Below are 26,259 nucleotides of genomic sequence, written 5' to 3' on the forward strand. Positions count from 1 at the left end.
TGATACCTTTCGGTATGGACTTACCGAAAAAGCGTCAAAAATGCAAATTCAACTTATAAAGTTGAAAAATAACGCGATGAAAAAAAACGCGCGAAATCGGAGTTCAAACGTTTCACTAATTTTCCCCAGACTTTTCTGGGGAATACGGGTTTCAACAGCTGGCTGCGCTCATAGCACGTGCGCAGTGAAATAGGTTCGCGCAACTTGGAAGCGGGCTGTCTGGTGAATACTCGGTGAAGGCTTTGGTGTGAGCTAGTTTCATAATGTTTTGTTGATATCTCACAGGCGCGAGCTTTTTGTATGTTATGACAGTAAATAAACTGTTTATATAATTTCATTTATCTATTTCACCACACGTTCTTCTTACCGAGTCACTTTCTCAGTTCGATACTTAAAAGCAATGTCATTATTTAGAGTTGACACGATTTCTAACTGTGATATAGATATGTTGCTGTCACAGACAAAACTCAATGTCTTGTTTTATTGACACCAGTGTGTCTGCCTGCCTGTCTGCTAATGACAATATTCAATACACAACTGCGATCACTGACCACATGCAATTTGAACTTAACACCAATCAGGCTATACACCATAAACAAAACGCATTGATTTATGGCCCGAGTTCGGTCTCTGTCACATTATGTAATTACACAGACAGGCAGGTGTGATACTTGAACACATGACATGTTATGATGTCTGTTGATTGCAAAATGTTATACACAAAAATGAGCATGTATTTACAAAACCCAACTTTCTATATATACACACACAATGACCCGTGAAGGCGGCATCTGCTAATGAACCAGCCGTTACACTTGAGTGCACACCCACCCGCTCTGACTGGGTTCGGTATCCCGGCTGCTTCGTTTCGAGGGAGGTAAACCCAAAAGTACAAAATGCGATTATTGCTTATAATTTTGTTTTTTGTTTTTTTGCGATTATACGCTTATAATTTTGTTTATTTGTTTTTTCATAATCAGCAATGCATATTATATGTCATGAAGAAGTGATAATTGTGTTTTAATTATGTTTGATAATATTTTTGGTTGCATGTGACCTTTAACTGTGTCCGCACAAACAACAATGTTCTTACAGACGTATTTGACTGTCCTGTTGGTGTTAGGCAAGGCTGTGTCCTAAGCCCTTTCCTATTTTCGTTTTTATTAACGATCTAGTGTCTGAGATTAACCATTCATGTTCCACTGGCGTCCAATTATATCCAGATCTTATTGAAATATTTATGTTGATGTTTGCCGATGATGTGGTGTTTTTCTCAGAGTCAGTGATTGGTCTACAGAGGCAAATTAATGCTTTAGAAACCTACTGTAATAAATGGTCCTTAAATGTTAACCTTGATAAAACTAAAATTATGATTTTTAAAAAAGGACCTAAACTATCAAAATCAGAAAAATGGACATATAAATCAGCTATGCTGGAAGTCGTTACATCGTACCAGTACCTTGGAGTATCATTTAATAGAACTCTAAATTGGTCCCTCTCTGCCAAACACATTTCACTTAAGGCAAAGAAAGCTTTAGTGTGTATTACAAAATGCCTTTGTAGCTTTAAAGACTTGTCATATGATGTCTATTTCAAAATATTCGACTGTAAGATACTACCCATATTATTGTATGGGTCAGAATTATGGGGCTTTCACAAACATGATTGTCTGGAAAGGGTATTGCTTTATGCATGTAAACGATTCCTTGGTGTGCGAATGTCTACACCAAATACAATTGTCCTTGGAGAAACTGGTAGATATCCTATTCATGTGTACACGCTAAAACGCTGTATTGCTTACTGGCTTAAGCTCCTCTCCATGCCCTGTTCACGCTACCCATTTAAAGCTTACAAAATGTTATGTAATCTAGATTTAAACGCAAGCGCCGAGCGTAATAGGTTTAATTGGGCTACGCATGTAAAAACAGTTTTATTTAGATTTGGACTAGGTTATGCGTGGATATGGCAGGGAGTTGGAAATAAGCACCAATTCTTAAATTTACTTGTAAGAAGAAGCAAAGATTGCTTTATACAGGAGTGGCATGCAAAACTCCAAAATAGTCCCTGTACATTTACTTATTCCCTATTAAAAGAAGACTTCTTGTGTGAACCATATGTACGTTGTATCAATATCAAGAAAGTAAGACAAGCCTTATCACAGTTTCGTTCTGTTTATTATGATTTAAGTTGTTATAAGGGAATATTTCACAAGAAATCTACTGTGTGCAGATATTGTAAAATGAATGTCTTGGAAGATGAATACCATGTACTGCTAATTTGTGACTATTATAGAAACATTAGAAGCAAATATATACCCAGTTACTTTACGAAACAACCGTCAAAACATAAATTTATCAAACTGTTGTCAACTTCTAATCGTATATTGATTGAAAATATTGCTTTGTTCATATACCATGCGATATTGAAGAGAAACCCACTCTGCTTTTGAACTTTGTATATACCTGTACTATGGGCCTGTGGCCTTCAGTTCTGAATAAAGATTGATTGAATGTATGTGTGTGTAGACGTCTATGTATGTGTGTCGACGTATCTGTGTGTGTGTGTGACAGTGTGCGTGTACGTATTAGCGTCAGAATGAAAAACGCACATACCTTCAATTAACAACGTCGACACATTTAATGATGAGTTACATTATGTAATGTTCTGACAGTACTTCAATACAGACACATCAAGATTTAAAGTCAGACAAATCGATAATAATCAAGCCAGAGGCAACATAACACACACTCGGATCTGTTCTCCATTACTCCTGTAAATAATGGTTCCAAGTCGATACTTAGCCTGGAGCGATGCACGCTGACATGCCTGCTGTGTTATATAATTAAAGCATGATCATGGTGAACTGTATAGAAATAGTAGCGACAGGACCCCAACCAAAATCATTTGAACAGTTGTATGATTCCCCTAACATACTGAGCATTTGTTCAAGAGTCAACAGCCAATAGTGATGACACTACGTGTTGGCGGACACGTGTTGGCGGACATGTGACCGTATGCTGCTCCACGGGTGGCACCGGTCCCACAAACATGCAAAACACGGGAACAAAGCTATGGTGCAAGTCCAAATGACAAAAACACGTGTTACATAGTATGGGTGCATGTTTTCTCTTCTGAGCTGGGATGAGGTAATGGTGATGAATATTGAATTACGTGTCTTTTCCAGAATGCTCATTTCTTGCAAATTATTTCATTTTTGCAGAAACATCTATTCATAACAGGACAAGACCTGCATACGTATTTTGTACCGTTATACTGAAGGATAAAGAAGCTTAAAAAAGGAGCGGTGGGGTAGCCTTGAGGTAAAAGCGTTCGCTAATCACGCCAAAAATCTGGGTTCGATGCCCCACATGGGAACAATGTGTTAAGCCCATTTCTGATGTCCCCTGCCCTGATATTGCTGGAATGTTGCTAAAAAGCGGCGTAAAACCATTCTCACTCATAAAGACATTTCGATGTTGATATCGTTCACAGAGTGAATGGCCTTGTTTCTATTGAGGCAGATTCCGGATTACACATATATCTTGGGTGAGTCAGGGAGTGAATGCGTTTAGTTTTACACCGCTTTATCACGTAAGGGGGGACACTACAAATGGGGGGAATCGAACACAGGTCTTAGGCGTAACGAGCGAACACTGTAACGACCGAGCTACCCCATCACAATAAATGTCGAATGAAGTTCAGCGAGTTGGAATGAGGCTGTATAGAGTACATAGTTACTTTGGCTTATGAAGGTAATTAACTATTCTCAAGTGTTCACGGGAGCTGTAGAACCAATCCCTCCTGTGACTTAGTGTTTATCGACATGGCGGGAGACCATGAACAGTTCCGTAATGGGATGGATTTACTGTTGTATTTTTTTAATGTTGTGCACTGTGTTCGATCCAAAAATAAGTTGTGCATGAAACGTTTGACGTGTGTATCGCTAGCACTTTTAGCGTGTTTTGGGGCTACTATGCAGGTTCTATGTCTCGTTTCACACGAGAGTTAGTTCGCCGCTTTAAGATGTGTATGTGAATTATATATATGTAACATTTACATAATTCTTTGTGTTTTACTTTTGTATACTATTTGTTTTATCGTATTATTGCTGGTGTGACTTAACCAATTTGCATGTTTTGTTTCCGGCACTAAGATGTAGCGTTAAAATGGTTATTAATTAACATTCGTTAATGAGTGAGTGAGTGATGTGAGTGAGTGAGTGTGTGAGTGAGTGAGTGAGAGTGAGTGAGTGAGTGAGTGAGTGAGTGAGTGAGTGAGTGAGTGAGTGAGTGAGTGAGTGAGTGAGTGAGTGAGTGAGTGAGTGAGTGAGCTTCGGTGAGAGCATCGCTGTGTTCATAGAGTGTTGATGGATTGTGACGTTGACGTACACGTCGGCCAATAACGTCCCCGAAATTTTCAACAGGTAAACGATCTGAGTGCCATGACAGGGATGTTTTGCTTTTGGGGGAGTCAGCGGGTGAGTTTAGTTTTACGCCGCTTTTAGCAATATTCCAGCAATATCACGGCGGGCGACACCAGAAATGGGCTTCACACATTTTACCCATGTGGGGAATCGAATCCGGGTCTTCGGCGTGACGAGCGAACGCTTTAACCACGGGGCTACCCCGCCGCCCCAGTGTGATCGGAAAGGTAGCCTTAGATAAGTGTTCACATTGTGATCCAACATTTAGAAAAGACAAAGGTAAAAAAATATCTCACATGCAACTGACTAAACTTCACTGTGACCTGCATTAAATGTGCCTGTTTCCGACGTAATATATGAAGAAATTGGCATATCAATGAAATGGTAAAATAGCTTATCACTGACCTTCATTATGACCTTTACCTAAAGCGTGGAAAACTCGTCATGTTTTTCGATTTAGTCACCACCCGCAAGTAAACATGTACCAAGATTCATTTGGAACGGATCAAACTTGCCATGGACACGCTTCTCAAAGGGGCTTGGGGAAACATGAATATGGTCATCTGCAAAAAGGTATAAACATGAAGTGTAATTAATAGTAATTTATGGAATTAAGCAGTTAACATGCCATTACTCTGTCAGTGACCTTGACGATTACCTTGACCCTTGTCTTAATATGAATGTAAATATTGTAGAAAAGTACATGCAAATTACATCTGGAGAAACAAGGGAAAACGCAAAGGAACATGACATTTTCTTGACTCTCTGACATAACATACTATATGCTCTTTGAAACTGATTTAGGTGAGTGTCATTGGTAGAATGCACAAACGGAAAAACGGAAAAGGAAGAAATAATGTATTGAATAACAAGAACTGGAATAATGTAACGTATTGATTTCCGAAGCAAGGGTTAACCCAGAAATCGGTACTGGGAAATAATCACACACGATCAATAAACAAACAACACAGTATATTGAAATACACATGATTAGGTTTTCAATCATGAAAGTCAATGTGTCAATACAGATACGGCGGCAATACAGATAAGCCCTATTACACCAGCCAGTGCACTCGCGAATGTCAAGTATTTGCCAAAGTGGTGGGAAACCCACGCTTGTCGTAAGAGGCGACTAACGGGACCAGATAGTCAGGCTCGTTGACTCACGAATGTGAAGTATTTGTAACAGTGGTGGGAAACCCAGGCTTGTCGTAAGAGGCGACTAACGGGATCAGATAGCCAGGCTCGTTGACTCACGAATGTGAAGTATTTGTAAAAGTGGTGGGAAAACCCACGTTTGTCGTAAAAGGCGACTAACGGGATCAGATAGCCAGGCTCGTTGACTCACGAATGTCAAGTATTTGTAAAAGTGGTGGGAAAACCCACGCTTGTTGTAAAAGGCGACTAACGGGATCAGATTGCCAGGCTCGTTGACTCACGAATGTCAAGTATTTGTAACAGTGGTGGGAAAACCCACGCTTGTCGTAAAAGGCGACTAACGGCATCAGATAGCCAGGCTCGTTGACTCACGAATGTCAAGTATTTGTAAAAGTGGTGGGAAAACCCACGCTTGTCGTAAAAGGCGACTAACGGCATCAGATAGCCAGGCTCGTTGACTCACGAATGTCAAGTATTTTAACAGTGGTGGGAAACCCAGGCTTGTCATAAGAGGCGACTAACGGGATCAGATAGTCAGGCTCGTTGACTCACTAATGTCAAGTATTTGTAAAAGTGGTAGGAAACCCAGGCTTGTCGTAAGAGGCGACTAACGGGATCAGATAGTCAGGCTCGCTGACTTGGTTGACACATGCCATCGGTTCCCAATTGCGCAGATTGATGCTGATGAAGCCAATCATTGTATTTTCTGTTCCAGATACGATTATTTACTTACCGCCGTCATATTGCTGGGTTATAGTTAAAACGGCACCCCAGCAAAACGGCACCAAATGTGTTTGGCGAAAACGGCATCATTTTGGCGAAAACGGCAACTGATTTCAGTTGAGTAAATGTACTTAAAACATCAAAGGTTGCAGTGTTTTCATGCTAAATTGGAATGCTTTTCCAATCACTGTCGGCACAGTAGATGTATTTACTATCTAACCTGAAATATCCACCATGACAAACTAGTTTTCCCCATAAGATTTTAGTTGGTGCCGTTTTCGCCATAAGATTTGTAGCCGTTTTCGCCAAGTGGAGGTTCCGTTATGTCCAAATGGTGCCGTTCTCGCCAGGTGCCGTTTTGCTGTGGTGACGTTTTAGGTGGCGTTAAACAACAACCAAGCTGAATATCTCGAATGAGACAAGACTTCCCTTTTTGAATACAGGAAGTCTGAGTGAGTGAGTGAGTGAGTTTACTTTAACGTCGTTTTTAGCAATATTCCAGCAATATCACGGCGGGGACTTCACACATTCTTCCGGTGTGGGGAATCGAACCCGGGTCTTCAGCGTGGCGATTTAACTACTAGGCTATCCCTCCGCCCCCTGTCCGAACACGAACTCAACATACTACAGTGTGATATAATTAACAATCGTATTCTAAAATTAGCTAAGTTCACTTTTAATACAATTCGCTACAAAGGCATTACAGTGACAGTAGGATACGAAAGCAGTGATTTTTGCAATAAAGACGAATGTGGAAAAATTCACCTCACAGCAAGAATGGTCAACTTTCCAATACAAAGCCCAGACTGATTATCCAGGGTAAGAATGATCTCTACACAATTTGCTGGTCTTCTTGTAATTTGAGATCTAAGACAAGAATTGACTCACCTTCTAAACATAAGACTATGACGCTAGAAGATACTCCAACTTTCTGGGTCAGAATATACTGGAAACGCCCACAGGGTTGTAGTACCCTGCAGTACCTTCCAGAACTCTGTCTAAATACAGAACACAACTGTTGTGTGCTTTACAGTGTTATACACCTGGAACATTATCACACAACGGTGTGTTCCCAGAGTGGCTTCTCTGTATATTATGTAATAACCAAACTCGGGGTCCACTCCGGGACAAGTCGTCAAGAAGGTGAACATGGGGGCCAGTGTGGTTTACTCCCACTTTGCCCACTTTTTAAAATGGGCAGAGTTAAAACAGCAGATGTATTAGGGTATAGCCTGCACCAGGCTGGTGGGCAGTAGTATATATATATGTGTATAATCTACTTAAGTCATAAACTACTAGTACATACTTGATTCATGAACTAGTATGTAACTGGCATTAACTCAGCAAGACATAAGTGTAATGAGTTTGAAATAATAATTTCCTAACATACAAGTGATATGCATCTTAAGAAACATCAGTATGAGTAACATCAATACCATGTCATATACATGGTGATATACGGAAGGAAGTTTGCTGCTTCATCACGGGAACGTAGATATGCGAAAAATTAAACAAGCATAAGTAAAAATGATAAATAGCATCGTGAAAAACAATCTGAGAAACCTGAGGTTGCAATTATAACATTGGACATGTTGTTCTTACATGTAAGGCCAGACCAATTTTATTTTTTTGCTTTACAGATCCGCCGGTGGTATTTTTTGAAGAATAAGAAAAAAAATCCCTGCTCAAAAACAAAAAACCTGATGTTTTTATTGGCCAGAAATGTAAACTTACCCAAAAATATTTTTTCATTGTTTTTTTACCCCATATACACTTCATAAATTGCCAAAAGTGAAATACTTTAGTATTTAAAAGGAATAGTACTTTGACTGGTGAATTTTGATTTTTTTCACTCCTGCCTTTAGGTTTTCTGAGGACAAACATCCATAAAACAAGAAATAAAATTAGACTATAACTAATCCCCCTATTGTTCTACGGGTGACTTCATTTTGTTGTTTTAAGAAAAGTGGGCACAGAGGGGGTATACCGCCAGTGTGGGAACGGTTTATTCCCAGGAAGGGGACTCGTAAAAACACAGGAAGTGACGCGTGCAAGGATAATCACTGTGGTCGAAGTTGGAGAACAAAAGATGTTTCTTGTGATCACAAGCATCTGGGCAAGTGTGAATACGTAAATGGAAAAGTACACGAAACTTATTAGTTGTTAAAACAAAGAGTTAATCTGCTACTGTGAGTAGAAGGTGACTGCTGATGCTGTTAGCAAAGTGATAACTTCAGAGTACAAAGTGAAAGTCTGGTTATCATTAATGGAAGTTTGTGTAATAATTTATCCTATATTTTCTTGTTTTCCTATGTTGTTGGCTGCTGGTGTGATTTCTCAGTTAGATGAGGAGGAAGTTTGTGTAATAATTTATCCTTTTTTGTGTGTTTATCCTTTCTTCTATTTATGCAATAAGAACACTTCTGGGTGAATGTTGGTCATATCAACAATGGTTCTAATTGGAGATGAATATTCATTTGAAGCTCTGGCTTCTTTGATACTAGAGCGTCACTGGAATAAATTTGAATGAGTTCATTAAGAGCGTGATAAAAGATTCACGCCAGTTGGGACACAAATAAGTATTTGAGAGTGTTCAAGTGTCTCTGGATGCTCCGTGAACACAACATTAATTCAAACAGCTCAATGTTCCTTTCAACAAACAACTTACAATACATCGCCTTCGGAATAATACCTGACCCAACAAGTGAATTCTACAACGTCCCAATAGAAACAGTCCAGACATGTCTTGACGTCTCGTGGGACTGTGTTCCCTAAATATTGATTGGTAGCTTCTGTCTGTTCTACATCAATTCTGAAGCCTTCCAGTTACACGGTACTTTTTCTTCTCTAGAAACAGTTTGATAAGTGCCATGGTGTCAGACAGGGAGCCATAATCTGACATTGTTCTTTCGTACTAAATGAAAAATAAACTTTAGACGTCCAAATTCTGAAGACAGAGGACAACCGTTATACGAAAGGATGAAGATTACTTGGAATGTTATAACGACATTCCTGTTTTTAGTTCAGGAAGTTTTTGGAAGTGATTGCGGCGAAAGTGATCATGAGTTTCAGAAAATAGGACGAATTCTTCACCCTAAGAGTAATGGTGGCTTCCTTCTGACCACCACGGCCATTAATGTGGATTGTGCTTCTCAGTGTTGGCGGAAAGAGCAGTGCTGGTCATACTATCACAATCCACATGACCAGGCGTGTTTCCTCGCCTCCAGATATCAGACCGCTGTGCCGGACACGTCTTTCACAGATACCAGTTCCAACTACTTTGACCTGTACAGGAAGCCAGGTAACCAAGGTTATACTCCGCCGTTTCGATAAATTGGGCTAGTTTCAGAGAAAAAAAATATTTTAAAAGTACATCATAATAATTCATTCCTGGGAGTCATATGGTGAAAGCACTGTAAATTCCCATGCATATTATAACTGTCAATAGGTATTTGGAAATGTATCTGCTCTTTTTGTACTCAATATTGATATCCGTTAAACCAAAGGAATATTTTCTAAATTTCTTTCACCAAGAGTGAAAATATTAGAGATGCAGAATTTGTTTTAATTGTGATGGTATTGTTGGTTTTCTGAGAAGATTCTATACTAATTTGTTAAATATGTTTTCATCAAGACGACCTTTGGCTTTGAATCTCTCTGACATATGTTTGCCAGCCATTTGGCCCAACGTCTTCGCTAACCCAACGTGCCCTAAATGCTCTAACCTCAAAACTGACAAAGGTGTTCCCTGTGAGAAAGTAATTTATTTCACATCTTGACATGCCTTCACTTTCGACAAATTGTTCAGACCTTTAAAGGCACTATGTCACATCACACATCTCTAAAAATAAATCATGCATTTCTCTCAATAATACTATCAGCCTTCAGGGAAGCTACCATATAAATTTATTCCATAAATAATTACGTATTTATATTATAATATTTAATTAGAAAGTTCGAATGAATTATTGCAACTTTGTAATCGACTCTCGAGCCCTCTACCGACTGAACATTATTTCAAGCACAAACCATATAGTTATGTCCCTTGGAGCGCTATTTAAGAATAGCCTACGCACAACTTGTGACTGAAACCAGTTCGGCAAACACCGACAACACCGTTTGCGACAGTTTTCTATGTATGGAGCAATTGTTAACATTCCATTATAGCAAGTGCTCTCTTTTTGGAAGCTGTTCGCCTCGAAGTTTCAATTATCGATTTCAGGCAAGTCGTAATGGATAATAAGTCTTTTGTTGCATCAATAGGAAGATAAAGTAAGTGCACATGCCCCAATATCTATTATATAGGTAAAAATGTTGTCGAAAATTTGTGACATTGTGCCTTTACAGATATAGATGCGAAGATATCTATGGTCACAACGTAAAAATGTACAGATGCTGTAAAGAGCGTCATAGAACCAAGCTCAATGACTCACCCACATTCAGCTGACAGATGTAGATGTAACTGGAATGCTTTTAAATGATACTATCGTATTCTGAATGAGTTATATTAAAACTATTTTTACAGGTGGGTACTCTACTTGCAAGGAACTTCAACTGGCCAACCCAAGCGCAACCGATGGGGATTATTGGCTGTATCCCACAGCAAGTCATGTCCACTACAATATTGTCAAGATGTACTGCTACGCCATGGGGACCAGCAGTCCGCGAGAGTTTATTACTCTACCCACGCCCAACCGAGGGGAATATCCAAATGAGACTTACCAAAAATGCCTTACTCATGTCTACTCCCTAACGGGTTGCCCTGGAAGCCAGGGTGTCTATATCTACAGTAAAATAGAGATCGACCCAACTGTAAGTCACATCATGGTATTGATTGATGCTTGTGCACCTTTGCGGGGACCTTTCACACACGCTTACTTAATGGCACTCACTTTAGGGGCGGTGGGGTAGCCTAGTGGTAAAAGCGTCCGCTCGTCACGCTTAAGACCTGGGTTCGATTCCCCACGAGTACAATGTGTTTAGCCCATTTCTGGTGTCCCCCGCCGAGATATTGCTGGAATATTGCTAAAGCGGCGTAAAACCACACTAACTCACTTTAAATGATACGTTGGTCCCTGGTGATTTGGGCAACGGCTACAACAGGGTGACGTGGTGGGTGGGCCACTGTGCTACACGTTCTGTTTGCAATATTCAAGCTTTTGGGCGGCGGTCTGCAAATAATCGATTCTGGACCAGATAATCCAGTGATCAACAGCCTGATCTACGCAATCGAAATACGGTGACGTTTAAACAAGCTCAGCGAGCCTATTAATGGTTATGTCAAGCATGGGCTCATTACGCTCACTTTAATCTGTTTGGAACATAATCGAAACTGATAACTTCCTGACTTGCACCTTTTGAATGGGATATGGCAGACCTGTCAACTATCACGCCTTTGTCTTAAGACCCACGCTGTAATTACTTCCGACAAAACTGATATATCTCAAGCCAAAATTCAGTATCCACATTTTGACCACTTAACATCACAAAATAAGCCTGAATGCATTGTTTTTGTTGAATTTGCAATTATGAGTTGGCCCACCACCAGGTTCCACCCTTGACCCTGCCGGACCGGCCTGAAGCATCTCAAGCTTTTTCCTTTTTTCGGGTTGGAAGCTATAAACATGCTGCATTGTGAGCACTCCCAGGTTTGCTGAGTGTAACTATGCTGATTTCAGGGTAGAACCGCTCCCTGTATACACTGAATGTTACGTAGTTGGCTTTCTGCGGTTCTTGTCTCCCAAAAGGATTTCGCAGGTGAAACAATCATCGGCACCCATTGCTCTTTTCCCGGCAGAACAGGTCCCCATTTCTCAATGACTATCACCACGTAGGAATTTTACATCTGAGTAGGTAACCAGCAGCAGTTCTAGTGCGTGTTATCCTGAAGGGATTTCCTGACAGATAGATCCCCAGTATGAAATATTGTCTTCCTGTAGAATTTCATTTACAGACAGGGACTCACGTACAGAATGCTTGTGACGACGTGAGGACACCGAGGCAGGATAAATACCCCAGAGTCCATGACTGTCGTAAGAGTCTTCTTTGGCGGATCGGTTATTAATAATGTATGCTCTGGCTCTGTCGAATTTCGTTTTGTTAAATACCGATTTTCCTGCTCCAGACTTACCCTTGAACATATTGCTGTGGCATAGCTTGGATATTGCTAACTGAGGCATATACTCTACAAATATATTCCCTTTCAGCGGAAGTGAGTCGCATTTTGTTGACATTCATTTTGACGTCTTTAAATGGCATTCTAGAAGTTGGGCAGATGAAAAATGAGGACTAATTCTATGGATATACAACTTCTTTATAAGCGACGTTTCGAAATAAATTTTAATTTTAAATTTTAATGTCGTTGTCAAGCACACCAAAGTGGAGTACCAAACTCCCTTACTCACTCGGTCTTTTTCTTATATCTGCAGACCATGAATGTGAACAGGGCGACCAGAGCCTTCATGACAGGTTCCGGGAAGTCACGTGACTACGCGTGGGTTGGAGATTGTTACACTGAGCTTGACAATAACTACACGTGCGGACCCAAAGGAACTTTCACCATCAACACCTCCGGCACAGGTCTTATTGTCGACCCAGCGGTAAGCTTGGAAATACTACGTTTTGTTTTTTGTTTGTCTGTTATTTAACGCCGCACTCAGCAATGTTCCAGCTATATGGTGGCGGTCTGTAAATAATCGAGCCTGGATAAGTCAACCCTGTGATCAAAAGCATGAGCATCGATCTACGCAACTGGGATACGATGACATGTGTCAACCAAGTCAGCGAGTCTGACCACCCGATTCCGTTAGTCGCCTCTTACAACAAAATAAAACAACAACAAAACAAAACAAAAACACAACCTACGTAGACCAGTTACAAAATAGTATTTGGGAATCAATGAACTATCTTTAAAATTTCCCATTAGCCCCACTGGATTTAACAAAATTGAAAATTTGTTTGAAATCAGAAAACACTGTTGAAGGTAATCAGTGCATAGAGGTTATGAATGCTTTCAAAGCTACCTTCTCTAATACAATATGCATGGCCATTTTAACTTTTGAGCCAAAAATCAATGTACACACAGAGTCGTGAAGAGTACACAAAATGCTGATGTCCATGAAAGCAAGACGTTTGAGAACGCAAGGTTTACTGAGTCACTGGGGGCGGTGGTGTAGCCTAGTGGTTAGAGCGTTAGCTTGTTAGTCGCCTTTAACGACAAGCCTGGGTTGTCGAAGACCAGTTCTAACCCGGACCTTCACGGGTCTGGAAATTCTACGAAGTACAAAGGTTCACCAGGTTTACCATTAGACCATTTGCGCCTTTCCGTTCAGTTTCAGTACTCAGTTTGAGAAACAAATTATTTCATTTAATTACCTGCATGGCGCTCACCATAAAGGAACGAAACCAGGTTTGGCACATTGTGTGTGGATCGGTTATCCATACGCCAGGTGTTCTGGCGCAATAAAATCAACATAACACCGGGCTGAACAGCCGGGCCAAAGGAAGCATGTCCCAATGTTTGATATGGGGAATAGGGGCGGTGGGGTAGCCTAGTGGTCAAAGCGTTCGCTCGTCACGCCGAAGACCAGGGTTCGATTCCCCACATGGGTACAAAGTTAGTAGCCCATTTCTGGTGTCCCACGCCGTGATATTGCTGGAATATTGCTAAAAGCGGCGTAAAAGCTCACCCACTCGCTCACTGATAAGGGGAATACCAACACAGTGGATTTGTCTTTGAGGTCACATGTCATGACATGTCATACCATCATCCCACCACCACATGGATGCACTTCCGGACAGCATCATGGCGCCAGTCGCCCCCTTCCCCACCCAACCCATTCGTAACTACTCGCCTCTTTCCGTAACAAGAAGACTCGTCCCTGTACAGTACGCCATTATTGCCAAGAATCGTGGCAAACCAATCAAACTGCGCTTAGTAAAATGTTAAATGAGGTCAAATAGTTTCTTTGCGGTTATCGATGGTCATGTGGACCACAATATGACAACAAATATGACAACGAATATGCTCCTGAGACTGACTCGAGATACTGACACAGTCACGGGTACAATGCCAATACAGAACTACAACCCAATACATGGCTAATTCATCAGACTCAACTTTGGTTGGTTCTCATTTCCAAACATCAACCTCTTCCAGTTGAAAATCGTTAGGTGTGTTGCTGTGCCTCTGTTCACAGTCCTACAACACGTTCCTTCTTAAAGCATAAATAACCATGTGAGTTATTCCCAGGTTTGTTTACGCTTCGCTTCTTTCACGATCACGTGAATAAATCAGGCCTCTCTTTGGTGCTGTCACAAGTGGACTCCCTGGGCCATGAAGTGCACACATGACATCGCATCGCCCCAAAAAAGTAAAAAATGTTACGGGGAATGTAGGGGTAACCATTCCTTATAAATATTGTACAAGCAATTTGGAACGAGTGAGTGAGTTGGGTTTTACGCCGCTTTTAGCAATACAATAATAATAAGTCATCTTCTGTAGCGCACAGTCTCCAAACAGGTGTCCTCCCATTACGCTGACAGCCAGTTCGCAGACACCTTAAAACAACAACATTTACGGTTATCTACTACCTGTTACTTGTTGTATCATATAAATCAAATAAACACAAATGTAAACCTAAATATTATTCACTTAATTACGACTTATTTAGAATATATTTAAAATATGACACATCATGTCAATGTGGCCATGGATGTGAGAATGTTTTTCATTACTTCCTTGAAAGTCCACTGTATACTACTCAAAGACATAAACTGTTACAATCTTTAGAAAGTATTGTTAAAATTAGAACACTGATTGGTATTAATCGTAAATTACATGGCAATGCAGGTGTCTCATGTACTGCAAATCAGAGGGGCGGCTCGGGGAATACAACCTTACCCAGGACTGATAAAACCCCGTATTTCCCTCGACACGATGTGATAACTTATAATGCATAACATAAAGTGTGCTTTAGGTGAGTCTTACCTTTAATGGGTAGTATATAATTGATTATGTATGTGCGTTAAATAACGCATGAGCTCAGAAATACTGATGCACCACAAGACAGGAATCTGTAAACTCTTAGCCATTGATGCTTTTCTTCTGAAACAATAGAATGACGTCAAAAAAAACTTAGTTTATCTCTTCCGACACGGTGTTGAGGCGATGTATATTATGCATATGCACAGAGTGAGTTTTCGCTACGGTAGGATGCCAATCTAAAACATGGGATTGGTACCACACGGCATCGGGATTACTCGTAACTGTCACTGAACAGCATCATTCGTCACCACTCGCCCCTTTCCGTAACCTCCATGAAGACGCTATTCGACTGGTCCCGGAATAACACGAGTTGGTCACGAATGTGAACAGCATGTTTACCCGTAACCTTCGTAATTGTCCGTGATCCATTCGACCCTTTCCGTTCATTTCCGCAATGTCTTCGGCATGACACGATAAATATGCACAGATCTTATTAGACTGGTGTGCCTGTCCAGGAGCGCTGCTTTGTGCAATCCGACAAGTGGTGAAGGGCAGGGTACCAGTCGACAAATTTACTAGTGTCGTAATGTTCAGTGTGTAGGTTAGTAGGTTAGTGGCCGCGAGTTCGCGTCCGACGGAATCTCACTAAACAAGGTGCTTATCTTAGAGAAGTAGGAGAACTTGTGATGCTTTATTCCGAAGGTAGTCCATAAAACATAATACTTATTATGCCCTCTACCTAAAAACATTAGTGACAAATTAAATTGTTTCTTTACTGTCATCTTCACGTATTGATTTTGTACAGGTGGCAGCCGTTCCAGGTGCCACAAGTCGAGATGCATAGTTACCTCCCTTCGGCGTGCCAGGAACCTCTAATCATGGACTCGAATCTCGGGTCGCCCTGATAATGTTTCGAAGTTCAACATTATACCCATTATCACGTTTAAAATCAGCATTACTGCTGACTCTCCTTCCACGCTGATTAGGGGCGATGGGGTAGCCGGGTTCGATTCCCCACATGGGTACAGTGTGTGAAGCCCATTTCTGGTGCCCTCCGCCGTGATATTGTTGTAATATTGTTAAAAGCGGCGTAAAACTAAACTCACTCACTCACACCGCAATGATTAGACACAGTGTTCCATGTTCCATCCTACTCGCTCGACATATCTCATATTTCAGCTGACGTGGAAGAGGGCAGGATACAAGTCCAAAGTAGTGATGACGAAGTCAGACGGTGACGCCGTCATCAACCTCATCTGCGGCGGATACCCGGGCTCATGTGCCCCTCTCTATCAGATGAAACTTTACATCAGCACGGCAAACTGTAAGTATTTGCTACGGAGCCGTGCCCTGGCTTGGTGTCATTAAGTGATGTTTAATTGCAAATATAACGTCTTCGCTGACAACACCCGTGAAGGTCCGGGTTAGAATGAACCGTCAGTAACCCATGCTTGTCGTAAGAGGCGACTAACGGGATCGGGTGGCTTGGTTGACACATGTCATCGGTTCCCATCGGTATTAGCAAAGATTGGTCACGCCACACTCTGCCAAGATGCCCAGACAGCCTGCACGATCCGTCAACAGAATTAACAAAAAAAGGCGTTTCCTAAAATAAAGAAACTACAAGTCCTTGTCACAAGAGTGAGTGAGTACGGTTTTCTGTCGATTTTAGCAATATTCCAGCAATATTACGGCGGGGGCCACCAGAAATGAGGTGAGGTGAAATTGGGTTTTACGTCGTGCTTGAGAATATTTCGCTCATATGACGACGTGCATGCGTGTGTATGTGTATGTGCGGCTGCCCACTGAGATACCATGCCGCAGTGAAGCATGAATACCCCACTCAGACACATTGTACTGACTCCGAGCCGACCAGTCCTTGTACCCATTAATGCCGAGCGCCAGGCAGGGACCAACAAGTACCATATTTTAACGTCTTTTGGTATGACGCGGCTGGGGATCGAACCCGCGACCTTCCGCACTCACGTACGTACGTAAACTTATCCGCATAACAATAAGTCCGTCTGGTTATTTAAATCTGTGGCATGTATTTAATCAAAAGGTAGTTTGTTACAAAGTTACAACGTGTCAGTTCCACACACAACGCTAGCCTCGAGTATTGTCAGAGAGAGTAGTATTTTTGCCCAGATTTGAGATGAATAAATAAATGAATAAATGAATAAATGAATAAATGAATAAATAAATAAGAGCATGTTTATCAGGACATGGTTATTATGTCCAGCCTACAATTTTGAACTTAAATTTGATGCAAACATATAATGTGTATAAATCAATTCCGACCCACAAGTATGGAATGGCTCTGGCAAACAAAACTGCCCTTTGGCTGTATTTCGTAATAGTAGATATGTAATGTTTCAACCAGGCAAGTTTATAAACATTTCAATATGATTATTGCCATTTTTCTCCCCGATCTCACAACACTATCCTTGTATTTCGTAATTGATAGTAGATATGTAATGTTTCAACCAGGCAATTTCATAAACATATCAATGTGAATATTGCCATTTTTCTCCCCGATTTCACAACATTATCCTTGTATTTCGTAATGTATAGTACATAGTAGACATGTAATATTTTGCAACAAGGCAGTTTTATAAATATATCGATATAAATATTCACATTCCTCTTCCCGATAATCCTCATTAAGCTGTAGGGATGCCTCGATACATCGATGCATCGATACTTTTTCTAAGACGATACAATTATCGATACATTCAAAACCGTATCGATATTTAGTTTTGAAAGTATAGGTTTAAATTCGTTTACATTTTGCAATTGTATCATGTTTTTGTTCATTGAGTTATAAATGATTATTTTTCATGCACAAAGATGGGAAATTAGAACTTTTTAATCTCTGAGAATCAAAAATGTTGATCTTTTCATGGACAATTATAAAATATGTAATATTAATGTTCAAAATGTTACTAAATCTACGCAATAATGCCGCGAAAATAGGTATCGTGATACGTATGGAATCGTGACATGGGTATCGTGATACGTATCGATTCATGAAACTTATGTATCGTGACATCCCAGTTAAGCTGACAATATTCCACACAGGTCCCTGTACATCCTCCCCCACATACTAACATTGACCCAGGTAGAACCGGAACTAATTAAGCCCTTATTGTAAATATTCTCACTGTTACCTTACGTGTTCTCAAAATGGCATCTATTTAAAATCAGCTGGATTGGCTTCGTCACATTTAAACTAAGAGTCAATAATTCCCTGTGTAAAAAGACTTTCCAGTCACAAGTCCCTTCCTTTCAAATCCCACCTAACAAAAATATGATATAATTGATGATTAAAACAATCATCTTATGTTCATTGCTGTGTCGCAAACTCTTCTAATACCATTCTGAATATTTTAGCATTTCCTTTTCAACAACTGAACAATAGATAACGTCTGATTTGACTTTTCCCAACACAATAACAGCATCCGCAATTAACCTCGGAATTTTGTTTCCATTCTTTACCCTGCAAATGTTACAGGATCAATGTTAAAGGTAATAAGTCAAAATGCTTCTCAAAAGCATAAATTAAATGTGTGTATCCATTGAGATATCCAGAGGCAATGTTGATTGGAGACTTGCTTAATGAACAAAATGTCTAGAGACCTAGTTCCTGGCACGCAGGCATATGCCAAATTATGCATGCGACAAACAACGTCACTGATGCTGAGGTTGCACAGGTGCTTTCAGTCGTACAATCCTCATTGGGAAAAGGTGTTGTCGTCACCAGTTCTACGTCGCCGGGGTCGTCTATATGTAATAGTTCTGTCAAAGGTTGGGCACATGGCAGTTTGCTGGTAAACGTCTACTAAGGCAATTCATACATTTCAAAGGGCGCTCGTGTAGCCTAGTGGTTAAAGCGCTCGCTCGTCCTGCCGAAGACCCGGTTCCGATTCCCCACATGGGTGCAACAGTTGAACTTGTGATATTGCTGGAATATTGCTAAAAGTGGTGTAAAACCATATTCACTCACCCACACATTTCAAAATTAGTCTGTAATTGTGCGTGACAATGCAGTATTGGCATAGGTGTATGTGTGACACTTTTTAGTTTTATTTGTATTTGACATATTCCCGTTATATTGTCAGTTGGCCATTTTGTATGTGGCAAAACCCCTTGGTTAATACAATGTGTTGAACAATTTGTCACAATAATCAGAGACCTTGAAAGTCTTTCTTATTTGTACATCTTCCACACGTACTAACATTGACCCAGAAAGACCGCCGGAACCAATTAAGCTCTAATTATGAATATTATCATTGTAGCCTTACGCGTCCCACAAATAGGATCTATTCATAATCAGCTAGATTGGCTTTGTTACATATAACTTTTGTAATCAACCAAGAGCCAATAGTCCTTTGTGTAAAATGTCATGGAAAAGGATGCTTTTAAACTTCTTTTGAATAGGCCCATGTACAGCCTCAGAGGAATTCCAGCCAACAAACCTGATCTTGTCCTTTTTGATAAAGCTAATGATTTTATTTATGTTATTGAATTTTCTGTCCCTTTTGACAGCAATGTGATTGGCAAGATTCAGGAAAAGCATGATAAATATGCGGACCTTGCCTTTGACATGTCTCGCTTGCAAGTACATTGTTGTCAGGCTCCCCATTGTTCTCAGGGATATACGACAGTAGATAATATGTTAATACTACAAAGTATTATTCAAAGGTATTTAAACTCTAAAGGGGGGAAATTCTACGCATTATTTGTAGATTTTTCAAAAGCTTTCGATTCAATACAACGAAAAAAACTTTGGCTTCTTTTTAATACCCACGGTCTCAGTGGTAAAATGAGTAAACTTTTATGCAATATGTATGAAAATGTTAAGGCTTGCATTAAAAGTAATCATAATTATTCAGAAACATTCGACTTGCAACTTGGTGTGAGACAAGGCTGTATACTAAGCCCATTTCTATTTTCCTTTTTTATAAATGAGTTAGCACGACAAATCGAAACTAATTGTGTACACGGCATTCAACTCCACCCTGATATAGTTCATATTTTCCTATTGCTATTTGCAGATGACATTGTTTTGTTCTCAAGCACGATTAATGGCTTACAGAATCAAATTAATGAACTTGAAAGTTACTGCGATAAATGGAAATTAACTGTAAATAGAGAAAAAACGAAAATTATTGTATTCAAAATTGGAGGCAAATTGTCAAAAAAGGAAAACTGGTTATATAAAGGTATGCAGCTGGAGTGTATTGGCTTTTACAAATATTTGGGACTATATTTCACCGGTGGCCTGTCATGGACGAGGCATGTAAAATATGCAGCGTTACAGGGACAAAAAGCATTAATTGGAATTATGAAACAGTTGAGTGTACTTGGTAATATTAACTACTCTTCATTCTTTAAAATATTTGATGCCAAAGTCAGTCCAATTTTATCATATGGGGCCGAAATTTGGGGAATAACAAAATTTGACGAAATTGAAAAAATCCATTTATACGCATGCAAAAAGTTCCTCGGAGTTAAAATTAACACTATTAACGCAGTGATTTATGGTGAATGCGGAAGGTACCCATTGCACATTCTTACAAGCATTAAAGTTATTAAGTACTGGCTAAAACTGTTGATTATGCCTTCAAATCGCTTACCCAAGAAGTGTTATAATATGATGTTGTTATATGATAAAGGTGGACAAAAAAAACTGGGCAACCAATGTAAAAAACCTTTTATAGTCTATTGGTTTTGGAATTACATGGAATACACAATATGTCGAATCACCTACGTTATTCATACAATCCTTAACAACAAGACTAAAAGATATGTATATTCAAACATGGAGTGAAAGGATATCCTTATCAAATAAATGCATGTATTATTCATTGTTTAAAAATGCCATAGTTCTTGAGTCATATCTATCCTGTGTTAATGTTAAAAAGTTTAGAATAGCACTGGCACGATTCAGATGCTCTTCTCATGATTTGTTGATTGAAAGAGGCAGATATATGAATGTAAAAAAAGAAAATAGAATATGTACACTTTGTAATTTTAACGAAATAGAAGATGAATTACATTTTCTCCTAATATGTCCATTTTATGACCGGTTGCGAACAAAATATATTAAAAGATATTACTATGTCCATCCAAATGTGATAAAATTCTCCTCATTGTTAAGTAGTAAAAATCCAGTTCTTCTACAAAATATTTCAATGTTCATTTACTATGCTATGATTACCCGATCTAAATTCCTCTCAAATGTCACATAACTTTATGTACCATAGGCCTGTGGCCTTCTCAGTGCAAATAAAGATTATAATATTATTGTCAGTTGGCCATTTTTGTATGTGGCAAAACCCCTTGATTAATACAATGTGTTGAACAATTTGAGACAATAATCAGAGACCTTGAAAGTCTTTCTTATTTGTACATCTTCCACACGTACTAACATTGAACCGGAAAGACCGCCGGAACCAATTAAGCTCTAATTATGAATATTATCATTGTAGCCTTACGCGTCCCACAAATAGGATCTATTTATAATCAGCTAGATTGGCTTTGTTACATATAACTTTTGTAATCAACCAGGAGCCAATAGTCCTCTGTGTAAAATGACTTTCCACACACACGTCTCTTCCTTTCAAATCTCATCTAACAAAGATATAATGAATAATAATAATAATCTACTACCGTCTTCGCCTTGCCTGTGGCTTTGACTCCGAGGTCCATCCATGGTACGACCCTGAACATGGCCAGGGTGTCATGGAAAATGATGCTTTTAAACTTCTTTGGAATAGGCCCATATACAGCCTCAGAAGAATTCCAGCCAACAAACCTGATCTTGTCCTTTTTGATAAAGCTAATGATTGTATTTATGTTATTGAATTTTCTGTCCCTTTTGACAGCAATGTGATTGGCAAGATTCAGGAAAAGCATGATAAATATGCGGACCTCGCCTTTGAAATGTCTCGCTTGCAAGTACACTGTTGTCAGGCTCCCCATTATTCTCGGTACCCTTGGTTTGGTACCTCCTGATCTCTTGGCGCTGTGCCAAGCCCACCTGGAGCACAGCCCTTCTGACACTCTGGGTAATGCAGAAGTCTGCAGTGTTTGGGAGTCTACATATTCTCCGGATAGTTCTTGGTGGGTTCGACTAGGCAGCGTTTCCTGGGAGAAGTCCCATTAGCTGTCTCGGCTGCGTGTAGAAGGGGCAATAGTCTGACTCACAGTCCCTGAACCACATCATTTTCCCTACTGCCAAGCCCTCTCTGCAGTGCTAAAGCCCTAAATAAAGCAAGTCTAGATTCCCTCAGGTTCAGGATCTCTGGCCTCCCTGGGCTCCTTTTCAATTTAAATGGGCTTGTTTGTTACTATGAAAATTATATATATTCAGAGACAAAGCATTAGTCTAAGTGGGCAAGGGCCCTGAGCTGATGATGAGCCTTACCAACCTGACTGTGCCAGGATCACCCAAACCCTCTCTGCTGCATACTATCTTTAATCTATAAAACATAATAATAATCCATTTATCATGAATATTGCTCCATGCACAATGCATGCCCGTAGCGCCCACACAATCTGATTATTATTACCCCGGATAACAAATTGTGCCTGTTAGGCGCTAGAAGGTAAATAGTCAAATGAGTTTATCCCACCGAGTACCTATTTTCTGCTGGGTGAACAGAGGCAATTTTGTACAAACTCACTTGCCTAAGGTGAAACCACATGTATCACAAGTGCTTCGTTGTGAGGCAGGACCGAAGTCCTAGAAACTCTCAGGAGTCAAGCTGCCAAACACGGTCACCCATCCAAGGACTCTGAACTCTATTCATAGTACCACGTGCCACCACCATTAATGATTAGAACAATTACTGTTCTGTTCATTATTGTGTTGCAAACTCTTCTTATGCCGTTCTGAATAAGCCATAATTTTCTTTTCAAAAACTGAACAATAGATAACGTCTGATTTGCCTTTTCCCAACAAAGTAACAGCATCTGCAATTATCCGGGGAATTATATTTCCATTCTTGTTACAAAGGTTCACGAAAAAGAAATATCGGCTAAATTCTGCGTGCGTCAGACATCGTCGCTGACCTATCAATTCCTTTAAAAAAACCAAAACAATAGAAAACGTCTGATTTTACTTTCCTCAAAACAATAAACAGCATTCTCTATTATCCGGGGAATTGTGCTTCCATTCTGTACCATTCAAATGTTGCCAAGGAGCTTGAAACTGTCGGAGTGAACGTCCGGAGTTAGCGCCTCCCTTGTGACCGCTTACACCAGCCAGCAAGATAGTGTTTCTGAATATGTCTGTGTTTAACTGACATGATGAGTGAGTGAGTGAGTTTGATTTTACGCCGCTTTTAGCAATATTCCAGCAATATCACGGCGGGGGACACCAGAAATGGGCTTCACACATTTTACCCATGTCGGGAATCGAACCCGGGCCTTCGGCGTGACGAGCGAACTGACATAATGAATATCAACGGAATGTTGCAAAGCAGGCACCTCGCCTGTTGACTGCTGACACCAGCCAGCAATACAGTGTTTCTGAAGATGTCTGTCTTGAACTGACATGATGAATATCAACGGAATGTTGCAAAGCAGGCACCTCGCCTGTTGACCGCTGACATCAACTAGCAATACTTATTTCCTTCTGAATATGTTTGTGTTGAAATGGCATTTTGAATCATTTCCTTTGACAATGTAAATATTTTAGAATTTAACTTTGAATTAACAATGTCATTTTCTTGCCTATTTGTAATGGTGTAATGCAAGATCACGGCGGGGGACACCAGAAATGGGCTTCTCACATTGTACCCATGTGGGGAATCGAACCGGGGTCTCCTATAATGGTAGGAGTTCCTACAATGGTTACCCAACCACTGTGTACAGAGAAATTCCAAGCTTTATTTACTTGAAGAATGTTTGACATCATCAAAACTTGATATTCAGCAAACACTTAGTATGGTACACCCAGGGACCTCACACTGCCATATATTTGGTTTGAGCAGTATTTAGAAAAGACACGTCACGGAAAATAACCACGGGCGAGTGAAATCGCCTACAGTTGCAACAATAGGTGAAATGACGTCTTTCCGTTAAACACAATGTCAGAAGGGAGGTGTAATATGCTTAATAATTAATGATAGAGTTGAATTGAAAACCACGAGTGTATCATGTGTACAAAGGGAGAATCAGGAAGATAATAAGTAACGACATTGATTAATGCTCCTGTCCTTTAAAGAGGAAGAGTTACAAACAGCTGACAATCATAGCAAGCTTGAGTCATGCATACAAGATATTATATCTTTGATCTCTGTATGTCGGCATGTATTATGCATAATCATGGTAAATTACTCACATACAGACAACGTTTAACACATGACACTAATTACAACATCTTGACAAAAATTGTGATATATGACCCCGGAACCGACCAAGTAAGAACGGGGATTTTACTCCAATGCGATATGTCGTTGTGAAAATAAAATGTATCTGCCAGTTCTGAATGCAAGTAATAAATGCTGGGTCATTATGTTGTGAAAATTTACATACATTGTCGTTTCTGAGCGGCATGTTTACATCCAAAAGGGAGTGCCAACGAAGGAAGGAATCATCCTCGATATCTCGAGGGTATACGTTCCGATAAATCTCCACTATATACTGGAGATTTATAGGAACGTATACCCTGGAGACATCGAGGATGGGGAAGAATCAGCCGACATCAGATTTCTCCAGTTGTCAAAGTTCACTCAACCAGCGCAGTTCCGGGTTTAAATTGGTCTTCAGTAACCAATGTTTGTCATAAGAGGCGACTGACGGAATCGGGTAGCCAGGCTCGCTGTCTTAGCTGACACATGTCATCGTACTCCAACTGCGTAGATCGATGCTCATGATGTTGATCACTGGATTACTGCAGCTGGAATACTGTTGAGCGCGGCGTTAAACTACAAACCAACCTACCAACCAAAGTTCACTCAGGGTGATCTTGGTATCGTATCAGTGTGAGGGCGACAAGGTAGCCCTGTGGTTAAAGCGTTCTCCAGTCACGCCAAAAACTATGGTTCTATTCCCCAAATAGGCATAACGTGTGAAACCCATTTGTGGTGTCCCCTGCCTTGATACTGCTGGAATATTGCTGAAACCCAACCCACTCACTTTAATAAATCGGCATTCTGTGAGTCGTCTTTGTGTAGCTATAAACGAGATTTTATGGCGTTTCCCGGCTGTGAATCGTGTTTGTTTCAACTTGATTTTCAATTGTAGTTTTCTGGACATGTTTCAGATGTGAATCCTGCCAGCGCAACCTGGATGACTTGAATGCGCCGCCATGACAACATCCCGACTGCGATGGATTTGAACGCCGAGGAGTCTCATTTACTTAACCCTATTGATAGCAAATTAACTGCAGAGACAGGGATGAGCTCACTGAAATAGTTTGTGTGGTGTTTGGTAAATGAGCCAAGGGATGGATGTGAAAGCAAGTCCAGTAGAAACTCCCAAAAAGGTGTCCACACCATCCATTAATGCATACGTCCAATTTGTGGTGTACTCGCTCCTGACTGGTTCAAGCTGCCATTTCCCTTGGATTCAAACATATGTTATCCACAATGTAAAAGAGACATGGAACCAGTTTTCCAACTGTCAACATCTTTTCTCTAGTAGTTAATATATTCTTGTGTTTTGACATGTTTGGCTTCTTTGTTGTTTAACGAGATGAGTATAAGCTAAGTATACGCAGAGTGAGTGAGTGAGTTTAGTTTTACGCGGCTTTTAGCAATATTCCAGTAATATCACGGCGGGGAACACCAGAAATGGCCTTCACACATAGTTATAGTACCCATGTGGGGAATCGAACTTAGGTCTACGGCGTGACGAGCAAACGTTTTAACCACTAGGCTACCCCAAATATAAGCTGAAATGGTATGTTAGGCATCGAACTATAGTATAGTTAGGGGTAGAGTCAGTCCCAGTGACT

The 26,259-nt window shown here is 40.2% G+C and overlaps 1 protein-coding gene across 1 annotated transcript; it reads left to right on the top strand.

Moving 5' to 3' along the window:
- Positions 1-9,093: 9,093 nt before the first annotated feature.
- LOC124280972 (A disintegrin and metalloproteinase with thrombospondin motifs 20-like) lies at positions 9,094-25,968 on the top strand. The gene is made up of 5 exons (XM_046716984.1): positions 9,094-9,605; positions 10,830-11,116; positions 12,733-12,903; positions 16,470-16,614; positions 25,567-25,968. The coding sequence occupies exons 1-5, from the start codon at positions 9,284-9,286 to the stop codon at positions 25,599-25,601; spliced, it is 960 nt and encodes a 319-aa protein (XP_046572940.1). The 5' UTR covers positions 9,094-9,283; the 3' UTR covers positions 25,602-25,968.
- Positions 25,969-26,259: the final 291 nt, after the last annotated feature.

The sequence above is a fragment of the Haliotis rubra genome, unplaced genomic scaffold (assembly GCF_003918875.1).
Source record: "Haliotis rubra isolate DU_JTF1 unplaced genomic scaffold, ASM391887v1 Scf277, whole genome shotgun sequence".
Lineage (NCBI taxonomy): Eukaryota > Metazoa > Mollusca > Gastropoda > Lepetellida > Haliotidae > Haliotis > Haliotis rubra.